General features: G+C 39.4%; 1 protein-coding gene across 1 annotated transcript in view; it reads left to right on the forward strand.

The window, feature by feature from the left end:
- ZFHX4 (zinc finger homeobox 4) overlaps positions 1–10,978 on the forward strand; it is a 275,489-nt gene that overhangs the window by 251,199 nt on the left and 13,312 nt on the right. The window contains exons 6-9 of the mRNA XM_006830796.1: positions 7,029–7,162; positions 7,366–7,566; positions 8,205–8,322; positions 8,851–10,978. Of these exons, the coding sequence (XP_006830859.1) occupies positions 7,029–7,162; positions 7,366–7,566; positions 8,205–8,322; positions 8,851–10,978 (2,581 nt within the window). The remainder of the gene's footprint in view (positions 1–7,028; positions 7,163–7,365; positions 7,567–8,204; positions 8,323–8,850) is intronic.

Genomic DNA, 10,978 nt, shown 5'->3' on the forward strand with positions numbered 1-10,978 from the left:
TTCTGGAGTAATTTGAGTAGAATTGGTGACAGTTCTTCTCTGAATGTTTGGTAGAACTCACCGTTGAAGCCGTCTGGGCCTGGGCTTTTGTTGGTCGGGAGTTTCTTGATGACCTGGTCAATTTCTTCTTTCATTATGGGTTTGTTCAAATTTTCTACTTCAGCCTGAGTAAGGTTAGGAAGGTCGTGTTTTTCTAGAAATGTATCCATCTTATCCAAATTTTCAAATTTGTTGGAGTACAGCTCTTAGTAGTATTTTGTTATTAGCTTTTTTATTTCATTTGGTTCTGTGGTGACTTCCCCTATGTGGTTTCTAATGTGATTTATTTGTGTCATCTCCCTCTTTTCTTTAGTTTTGCCAATGGTCTGTCAATTTTATTAATCCTTTCAAAGAACCAGCTTCCTGTCCTGTTGATTCTTTCTATAGTTTTACAGTTTTCTATCTTATTTATTTCTACTCTTATCTTTATTATTTCCCTTCTTTTGGTGATTGTAAGTTCCCTCTGCTGGTCTGCTTCTAGTTGATGAAGATGCTGTGTTATTGTGCTGATTTTGGCTCTTTCCTCTTTTTGAATGTGTGCATTTATCGTAATAAATTGTCCTCTCAGGACTGCTTTTGCCGTGTCCCAAAGATTTTGGTATGTTGTGTTTTTATTCTCATTTGTTTCTAGTAACTATGTGAATTCATGTTTAATTTCTTCTTTCACCAAGTTGCTTTTCAGCAGAGTGTTGTTCAGTTTCCATGTATTCGACTTTATTGTTTTGGCCTTCTTATTGTTGATTTCTTGATTTAAAGCATTGTGGTCTGAAAAGATGCTCTGTAGAATTTTGATGGTTGTGAATTTATGGAGGTTTGCTTTGTGGCCTAACACATACATGGTCAATACTGAAAAATGTTCCATGCGCACTGGAGAAGAATGTGTATTGTGCTGTTTTTGGATAGAATGCTCTGTATACATCTATGAGGTCAAGTTGCTTGATTGTGTTGTTAAGTTCCTCTGTAGCATTGTCGAGTTTCTTTCTAGTTGTTCTATCCCTTTTCAAGAGTGGTGTGTTGAAATCTACTGCTATAATTATGGATTTAATGTATTTCTTCAGTTCCATTAAGGTTTGCTTCATGTATCTTGGTGCTCTTTTGTTGGGAGCGTATAAGTTTATTATGGTTATGTCATCTTGCTCAATTGACCCTTTGATCATGAGATAGTGTCCTCCTTTGTCTCTTATGCTGGTTTTTATCTTAAAGTCTACTTTGTTGGAGATTAGTATTGCCACTCCTGCTTATTTATTGCTGCCGTTGGCTTGGTAAAATTTTTTCCATCCTTTAACTCTTATTAGTCTGTTTTTGTCTTTGTGTGTAAGGTATGGATCTTGTTTTCTTATCCATTCTGCTACACTTTGTCTCTTCACTGGTGCATTCAGTCCATTGACATTCAATGTAATTATTGATAAGTATGAATTGATTGCTGTCATTATGTTACTTTTTTGGTGGTGGTGTTCGTTCTTTGGTTCTGCTTTCCTTCTTGTGTTGGATTTGTGTTTTTTGAGTTGATTCTGGTCAGTTTCTTCCTAGTTTATCTGTTCGCTTGTTCTGCTTGGGAATTCGTTCTTATGATATGTTGTGGAGTGTTAACTTTCTTTGGGTTTACCTTGTAGTCTACTAACTTTTCTCTGTATTTAGGATACTCCATTGTAACCTGTAATTTATCTGACATCCCCACCACCTGGGCTTCTGTTGCTGTGTTTGTCCCTTCTTTGGCATTGGTATGTTTATGTCCTTCAGTTGATCTCTCCGCTCCCTTGTAGTAGTCTTGTTCTGTTCTGGACTCCGCTATCTGTTGGCTGTGTTCCAGGTGGTGTTGCGATTTCTCTCAATCTCTGTTTGTCATCTGTTCTTGTTGGTTCGCTGTCCCCAGAACTCCCTTTAAGTGCTGGGTTGGTTTTGATAAAATCTCTCAGATTCTGTTTATCCTGGAATGTTTTGATCACACCATTGTATTTGATTGATAGTTTTGCTGGATAGACGATTCTTGGTTGACAGTTTTTTCTCTTGCAGGGTTTTGTCTAAGTCTCCCCATGGCCTTCTGGCCTGCATGGTTCATTCTAAATAGTCAGAGCTTAATCTAATTTGCTTGCCTTTATAAGTTATATTTCTCTTCTCCCTGGCCGCTTTTAATATTCTTTCCTTGTATATAATTTTGGGGAGCTTGGTTATTTTATGTCTTGGAGACTTTCTTTTGGGGTCTATCCTTCCTGGGGTACATTGGGCTTCTTGAATGTTTATCTTCTCGTCTTTAAGATGTTAGGGAAGTTTTCTTCCAGAAGCTCTTCAACTATCTCCTCTGTGGACTTCTTTGATTCTTCTTGTTCCGGAATGTCAATAATCTTACATTATTCCTCTTCATGTTATCCAGCATGAATCTTAGACTCTCTTCAGATTGTTTTATCCTTTTAGCTGCTTGCTTTTCTATCTTGGCAGTGTTGAGAGATTTGTCTTCCAGTTCGCTAGTTCTGTCTTCCATCTCTTCTAGTCTGCTCCTTTCCCCTTTCAGCCTATTTTCCATTTCTGATATCTTATTATTGATCACCTGGACATCTTTTTGCAGGTTCTGAATTGTTTTCAATGCTGTGTCAATCCTATTTGATTATTCCTGCAGTACTTTCCTTACTTCTTCCTTATTTTCCTCAACTCCTTTTCAGAGTATTTGAATTTGTTTCCATATCATTCTTCTGAATTTCCTCTCAGGCATATCCAGAATCCGCTCCTCCTCCTCTATAAAGCCTTTGTCTCCAGCTCATTTGCATCTGCTGCTCTCTTCTGCTTTTTGACGTATTTCGATAATGTTAATTGTTTCTTATTGGGCATGGTTATTCTATTATAATTATTATTAATAAGATCAGGAGATAGGCTTCCCTTATTGTCTGTAATACGTAGTAGGTGTTGTTAGGTCTTGTCTAAGTGGTGGAGTATTATGGTGTATGCTTATAGCTTGGCTATAAGGCCATAATTGCTGCTGCTTCTTAGGTGAGGTAGGGAGGAAAAGCTCCCACCTCCAGGTAAGATGTGTGATCAAAAGGACCAAAAGCAGAAGTAATATAAATGTATAGGCAGAAATCACCACTTTGGAGCAGAGATGAGGCTTTGGTCAACTTTCCGTGCAATACCAGCAGTAAGTGTGTGTGCAAATAGAAGCCTCCAGAAGGGGTGGGGGTGACCCCTCTTTCAGGCCTCTCCTCTAGCCATATAGGTGGTCAGATATATGTTGGGGAGTTAATGGGAGAAAGATCAACTGCTATTTTTGTCTATGATTGTCAGTTATCTGCCTGTGCTCAGCGCCAATCTTGGGATAGTTGAGACCTGTTTTGTTGGGTTTTTATAGATTGCCTTGAGTTTCTCCTGCCCAGTGAACTCAGGTAGCCGCCCAGCGGCACGTTGCCAAATTGATAGCTGGGGATTTAAATCTGTTCCCTGGGAGAGAGGTTTCATGTCCCACCAGAGCAATAGCTGGAAGATCCATGCTGCTATCTGGGAGTAGGGCAGGATGGCTTCAGATTTGTGGCGGCGGCGGCAGATGACGTCAAAGTTGTCACCCCTTTCCCTCTCTCTGTGCCATGGGCAAACTGTCTCACCTGATATCTGCACCAAGATTCTACACTGGGGCATGGTGACCCTGGGAGTGGCGGGGGTGGGGGAGGGGGGGCTTGTGTCGCCTCCCATGGTCCGGTCCGTTTAGGTTTCCTTTTTGCTGGAAATGCCGCTTTCTGAATGGGGTGGCCTTAGCCCCATCCTCTAAGCTCTACGGGGGCAGGGGCAGTTGCTGGAGCTCCCACTGGGCTGCGGGCGAAAGTTTTAAGATGTTAGTAATTCCTCAGTAGTGTGATATTTCAAAAATGCGAGTTCAGGAGATTGAAGCACTAGGTCTTATGATAGTTCAAAGGCTGTGGGTTTGCTATATGAGAGTTTCCTTTGTGAGATTCCCCTTCCCTTCTCACCGGAGCTTTTCCTACCTGACTCCCCTGGCTGTAGCCCAGAACCGGAAACCTTACCAATGCATCTTGATTACATGTTTTATCAATTTCAGACTAAAGAAGTTGGTAGAATTCTTCAGTTTCATCATCACTGGCTTTAGTGGTTGGTATGTAAATTTGATACATAATATTCCAGATCTTGGAATTCTCGTTTTGATGATGAATGTGATGCTATTCGTCTTCAATTTGTCATTCCCAGTATATGATGTCTGATTCAAAACTGCCAATACCAATACATTTCTACTCATTAATGCCTAGAATATGGATCTTTATGTGTTCCATTTCATTTTTGACAACTTCCAATTTTCCTAGATTCATACTTCTTACATTCTACATTCTAAATATTAATGGATATTTACAGCTTTGTATTTCTGTTTTGAGTTGTGTCCCACTAGAAAATGAAGGTCTTGAAAGCTTTGCTTCATTGACATCAAGGTTAATGGTCAGATTTACTTTGATGAGGTGGCTCTTCCCAAGTTGTATTTTGAGTGCCACCAAACGTGAGGAGCTCATATTCTGCCACCCCATCTGGCAGTGCTCTGATGCTATTCATAAGGTTTTTAGTGGCTAACTATTCAGAAGCGGTACACCTCTCTTTCTTAGTGTGTCTTAGTCTGGAAGGACTACTGAAATCTACCCACTATGGTTGACCCTGCTGGTTTTTAAAATACCAGTAGCATACCTTCCATCAGCTCGGCAACACATAAGCCATCACAGTATGACAAACTGATAAAGACTGGATTTATAGGGTTACTGGTAATCAAAGGCAGTAACAGTGAAAACTTAAAAAAAAAAAAAAAAAGTACACAGTTGATGTCTGAATTGATTTACAATGGAGTTATAGGAAAAGAACCTAGTTATAAATTGAAGATTATCTGTACAAATAAGACTTTTGTTTTCAAATTGCTAGCGACCTTGTAGAGGGTTTTTGAGGAGAAGCTGGTGAGCTTGAACTGGTGACCTTGCAGTTCAAACGGCTATGCAGTCTGGCGCTTTAATCCACAGTGCCACACTAGGACTCCATATATGTGTGTGTGTGTGTGTGTATATGACAAATGTATGTCTTCAAATAAAATCTGTTGTTGTTAGGTGCCATGGAGTTGATTCCAGCTCATAGTGACTGTATGCACAAGAGAACAAAACACAGCCTCACAACTGTTATGTTTGTGTCTATTGTTGCTGCCACTGTGGTAATCTCTCTTGGTGGGGGTCGTCCATTTTTTCTCTGACCCTCTACTTTACCAAGCATGATGTCCTTCTCCAGGGACTGATCCCTCATAACAACATGTCCAAGTCAGATGTGTGTGTTCTTCTGGCAGTCCAAGACAGTCTAGGTACAAAACCAAATAAAATCTAGTGTCTATATAAATCTATAAATGAAAATAAATATAATTTGTTGAAAAGTTAGTACTAATTCTGTCTACCACAAACCTCATGAGAATAAAATAATTTTCATTATCTTATTTAAGTAATATTTTCACTTTTGCCTCCTTAGAGTCATTTTTTACTTTAAATTGTCTTCTAAATGTGAAATATTTGAAATTATATGATAATAAGACATATATCTCGTCTTTAGAATTTAAAAAAAATTTTTTTGTTTTTTGGCTTATTTTTGCTTTGTTTCCATAGTATCCTTGATCTTATTTGTAAATTAAAACTGGGTTATTTTGCAATAAGCTACATTTGTTCATTTATATGAACCATATGTGGATTGAAAAAAATCAAGATAAATCTTCCTGCTCACCATACAATCAGATTACTCCTGGACTATATATTTACGCGGGGTCTGATCGCAATCAATGGTTTAGCTTCATTGCATTTCAAGATGTATTTGCACCCAGTTGTCCAGTGATAGTGTCCTCACCCTGGAAATAATTTAGTTGCAAATTGACTGGAAGATGGTGAAAATTGAAAGTTAAAATTAGAAATACTCATAATAAACAGCAGAAAAAAGGTCAGATGATGCCGTGCTATAATGAGATTGGAATGGCTGGTAAATGAGGTTTTGTGTTTGTCGTGAGATGTATGTGACATGCCTTCCCAATGTCGCTGTAATATCCAACCTCGCAGAGGATATTATCGGGCAAATTGATGCTGGGAAGAATTTTCTGTTAGATTGGCAAATTAGAATCACACTCTTTTCTTTGATGTGTGTGAGGCCTCCTACATATTACATAGCTCATCTAAGCAAAATTTTAAATCATTTTTTTAACACTGAATATTTGGATTAACATCATAAAACAATGGCCTTCTTGAAATCTGGACTATAATTTTATGGGTATAGCCAATTGCTGAAACATCCAAAGCAAAAAGTAAATCTCTTAATACCAGCAAATGTGTAATATGTGGCTAATTTTATAAAGTCTTAGTTTCCACATTACAAACCGTCATCTTTTAAAATTTTGCAATCTTTGCAGTGTCCACAAAATTTAGAAGAGAAAGAAATAAGCATTAGTAAAAATAATTATTTTCTAAACTCATATTTGTGACTGGAGATAGATTTGCATTAGTGTGATACAGGCATTCTGAGCCACCAGAAAGCACATATTGTTGATGAGTCTTTCAATGCCACCTATCTAAGTATGAGACAGGAGTATATTTTAAAAACTTATTTATCAAAGCTATTTGGTAGGCAAAAAGAAGTGTGCTTTTTGCTTTTGAGAATAGCATTATGCAAAAGTGCTTGCTTCTCTCTCTCTCTCTCTCTCTTTTTTTTTTTTTGGTAATTCAGTGGTTTTAAAATCACAGCTATTTGAAAACCATATACATACCTTCTCAGATTTTGACATTGCTAGTCTTTTAAAAATTGAGTTTCTCTGTCCTTTTTTGGCTAGCATTATGCAAAAGTGCTTGCTTCTCTAACTCTCTCTCTTTTTTTTTTTTTTTTTGGTAATTCAGTGGTTTTAAAATCACAGCTATTTGAAAACCATATACATACCTTCTCAGATTTTGACATTGCTAGTCTTTTAAAAATTGAGTTTCTCTGTCCTTTTTTGGCATCAGGGATACTTACACCAGAAAAGGAATTAAAAGTCAATGTGGCTGGGGCAACCCAGCCAATGCTGCTGGCAAAAGAAGAAGATGTGGCAACGAAAAGGTCAAAACCTGGAGAAGACAATAAGTTCTGTCACGATCAGGTAAACATGCCTTTTCCCTTGGTTGTGTATATCTTTGTTTTTGCTGTTTAATTAAACATTTTTTGCCTTTTTTTTTTTTTAAGCCATTAAATGATTCCATGCTGTTGAAATGTATGTAAACATTGTGATTGACTATGTAATAGAACCTTGGTTTATCACAACATGTTAATTAATGTCAGTCATGTTTATTTAATATTTTGCAGTTCTATCAGTGTCCTTATTGCAACTACAATAGTAGGGATCAAAGTCGTATCCAGATGCATGTCCTATCACAGCACTCGGTGCAGCCGGTCATCTGCTGTCCCCTCTGCCAGGACGTCCTCAGCAACAAAATGCACCTCCAGCTTCATCTGACACATTTGCACAGTGTGTCCCCAGATTGTGTGGAGAAGTTGCTTATGACAGTAAGAATACCAAATGTTGATGCATGTTTGACATAATCTATATGAAGATATCACCTCAGGTTCTGTAATTGGTAGACAGAAATTTATTTATTCTGCTATATTTATAAATGCAATTTTTTGACTGTATTATAGAAATCGCAGTTAAGACCCATTTCTTATCTGTTTTGTTTAGATTAAAAATCATATGTGATACATGGTATAACGTATTCAGTAATATAGTTTTGTACTCTTACTTGTGTATCTGTATAATGTCAACCAAACAACTTATATGGGTACCTTGAGTTTCAAATTTTCTTGGTTATCCTAATAAAAATGTTGTTGCTGTTAGGTGCCATTGAGTTAGTACCGACTCATATAGCAACCCTATGCACAACAGAAGGAAACACTGCCCAGTCCTGGGCCAACCTAGAAATAGATCTATGTAATCAAAAACCTAAATCGCATTTACTAAAAGGAAGAATACAGCATTGCAACAGCCTTGGTCTGAAATTCGAAGAGAAAGCCTTAGTTTGTTAGGGCCACAAAATGTTTGTTTTGTTTGGAAAATGTAAGTGGGATGTGTGACTGCCAAACAACAGATGTGATGGAGTTTGTAATTTCCTGGGTACACTTAACATGAGGCTCTTTGGTTTTCAAAGGTACCGGTCCCTGATGTCATAATGCCAAACAGTATGCTCCTGCCATCAGCCGCCTCTGAGAAATCTGAGCGAGACACACCTGCAGTCATTGCAGCTGATGGGTCTGGAAAATATACAGGTATGCCAGTCTCTCATCAGGGTCAGCAGAAAACACACAAAGGGGGATGCCTTTGGAGATGACTACCATGTAGATAAGGAAAACGGAAGTGTGGAGGGGAAAATCATGGCAGTCCTAAAAGCTATGTTTTCCAAGGTGTATTAATATCTAGGTGTATCTGTAGCTACCCTTGGGACACCAGTGTCAGACTGCCCTAACTGTTCTGTGTATTGTAATTCATGAACGCCAAGGCTTTGACTTTCTATGTCACACTCATTGTAGCATATAATAGTTATCTTTTGATCCTTTTCTTCTCTGTCCTGAAATTCCCTTGAGGCCAGGGGTGATTTCTTGTAGAGTTTTATGACCTGGTATCGTGTTTGCCACATAGTAGTTGCTCAATAAATATTCCTTCAAAGACTCAATTAAGCAGAAACCCTTGGGGGTTACTATTTACAGTATCTGTTGACATTTAAACTGTTTTGTTGTTTTGGTTTGGTTTGGTTTTCCATCTATAAGATACAATGTTTGTGCTTCTCTTCTACACAGGTGAAAGTCCATTGGATGACAAAAGTATGGCAGGTCTTGAGGATTCAAAAACTAGTGTGGAAATTAAGAGTGAGGAGCAGAAACCAAGTAAAGAAGCCACAGAGGTGTCAGAGTGGAGCAAACATAGCAGTAAGGATGGGAAAGTCGCGGACACATTACAAGATCAACTAAGTGAACAGCAGAAAAGACAACCACTCTCTGTTTCTGACCGGCATGTTTATAAGTATCGCTGTAACCATTGCAGCTTGGCTTTTAAAACTATGCAGAAGCTTCAGATACATTCCCAGTATCATGCGATTCGGGCCGCCACAATGTGTAATCTCTGCCAACGTAGTTTCCGTACATTCCAGGCTTTAAAAAAACATTTGGAAGCAGGCCATCCTGAACTGAGTGAAGCTGAACTTCAACAGTTGTATGCCTCTTTGCCCGTGAATGGTGAACTTTGGGCAGAGAGTGAAAGTATGGCCCAGGACGACCATGCCCTAGAGCAGGAAATGGAGCGGGAATATGAGGTAGACCATGAAGGGAAGGCCAGTCCTGTAGGAAGTGATAGTAGCTCCATTCCAGACGATATGGGCTCTGAACCAAAGCGGACCTTGCCTTTTAGAAAAGGGCCAAATTTTACAATGGAAAAATTCCTTGATCCATCTCGCCCGTATAAGTGTACAGTGTGCAAAGAGTCATTCACCCAAAAGAACATTCTCTTGGTCCATTATAATTCAGTTTCTCATCTGCATAAGTTGAAAAAAGTTTTGCAGGAAGCTTCCAGTCCTGTTCCTCAAGAAACCAACAGCAGCGCAGATAACAAACCCTACAAGTGTAGTATCTGTAATGTTGCCTACAGCCAAAGTTCAACATTGGAAATTCACATGAGATCCGTGCTCCACCAGACAAAGGCAAGAGCAGCAAAGTTGGAGCCCAGTGGTCATGTGGCCAGTGGACACAGCATTGCAGCAAATGTGAATAGTCCTAGCCAAGGGATGTTAGATTCCCTGAGCTTAACAGCAGTGAACAGCAAAGATACCCACTTAGATGCCAAAGAATTAAATAAAAAACAAACTCCTGAATTGATCTCTGCTCAGCCTCCACATCACCCACCACAGTCACCAGCACAAATTCAGATGCAACTACAGCATGAGTTACAACAGCAGGCAGCATTCTTTCAGCCTCAGTTTCTGAACCCAGCCTTTTTGCCTCATTTTCCTATGACCCCAGAAGCACTGCTGCAGTTTCAGCAGCCTCAGTTTCTCTTTCCATTCTACATACCTGGGACTGAGTTTAGCTTGGGGCCAGACCTGGGTTTACCAGGCTCTGCCACCTTTGGTATGCCTGGCATGACAGGAATGGCTGGATCCTTGCTTGAAGACTTGAAGCAACAGATTCAAACCCAACATCATGTTGGGCAAACTCAACTTCAAATACTACAGCAACAAGCACAACAGTACCAAGCCACACAGCCCCAACTGCAGTCTCAAAAACAACAGCAGCAGCAACAACAGCAACAGCAACAACAACAACAACAGCAGACAAGCAAATTATTGAAACAAGAGCAAACTAACATAGGGGGTGTAGACTGCCAAATCATGAAGGAAATGCCCTCTTACAAGGAGGCAGAAGAGATTGCTGAAAAGCAAGAAAAACCAAAGCAAGAACTGATAAGTGACAGTGAGGGACTCAAAGAAGGCAAAGACATAAAGAAGCAGAAATCCTTGGAACCATCTATCCCACCACCTCGAATAGCTTCAGGGGCCAGAGGAAATGCAGCTAAAGCTTTGTTGGAAAACTTTGGTTTTGAACTGGTCATTCAGTATAATGAAAACAGACAAAAGGTACAGAAGAAGAGCAAAGGTGGTGAAGGTGAAAACACTGACAAACTGGAATGTGGAACATGTGGTAAATTGTTTTCCAATGTTCTTATTTTAAAGAGTCACCAAGAGCATGTCCATGGGCAGTTTTTTCCATATGGAGCACTAGAGAAATTTGCTCGTCAATACAGGGAGGCCTATGACAAGCTCTATCCAATTTCTCCATCTTCTCCAGAAACTCCACCTCCACCACCTCCACCTCCCCCACTGCCTCCAGCTCCTCCACAGCCGTCCTCCATTGGTCCTGTAAAAATCTCAAACAC

The sequence above is a fragment of the Chrysochloris asiatica genome, unplaced genomic scaffold (assembly GCF_000296735.1).
Source record: "Chrysochloris asiatica unplaced genomic scaffold, ChrAsi1.0 scaffold00001, whole genome shotgun sequence".
Lineage (NCBI taxonomy): Eukaryota > Metazoa > Chordata > Mammalia > Afrosoricida > Chrysochloridae > Chrysochloris > Chrysochloris asiatica.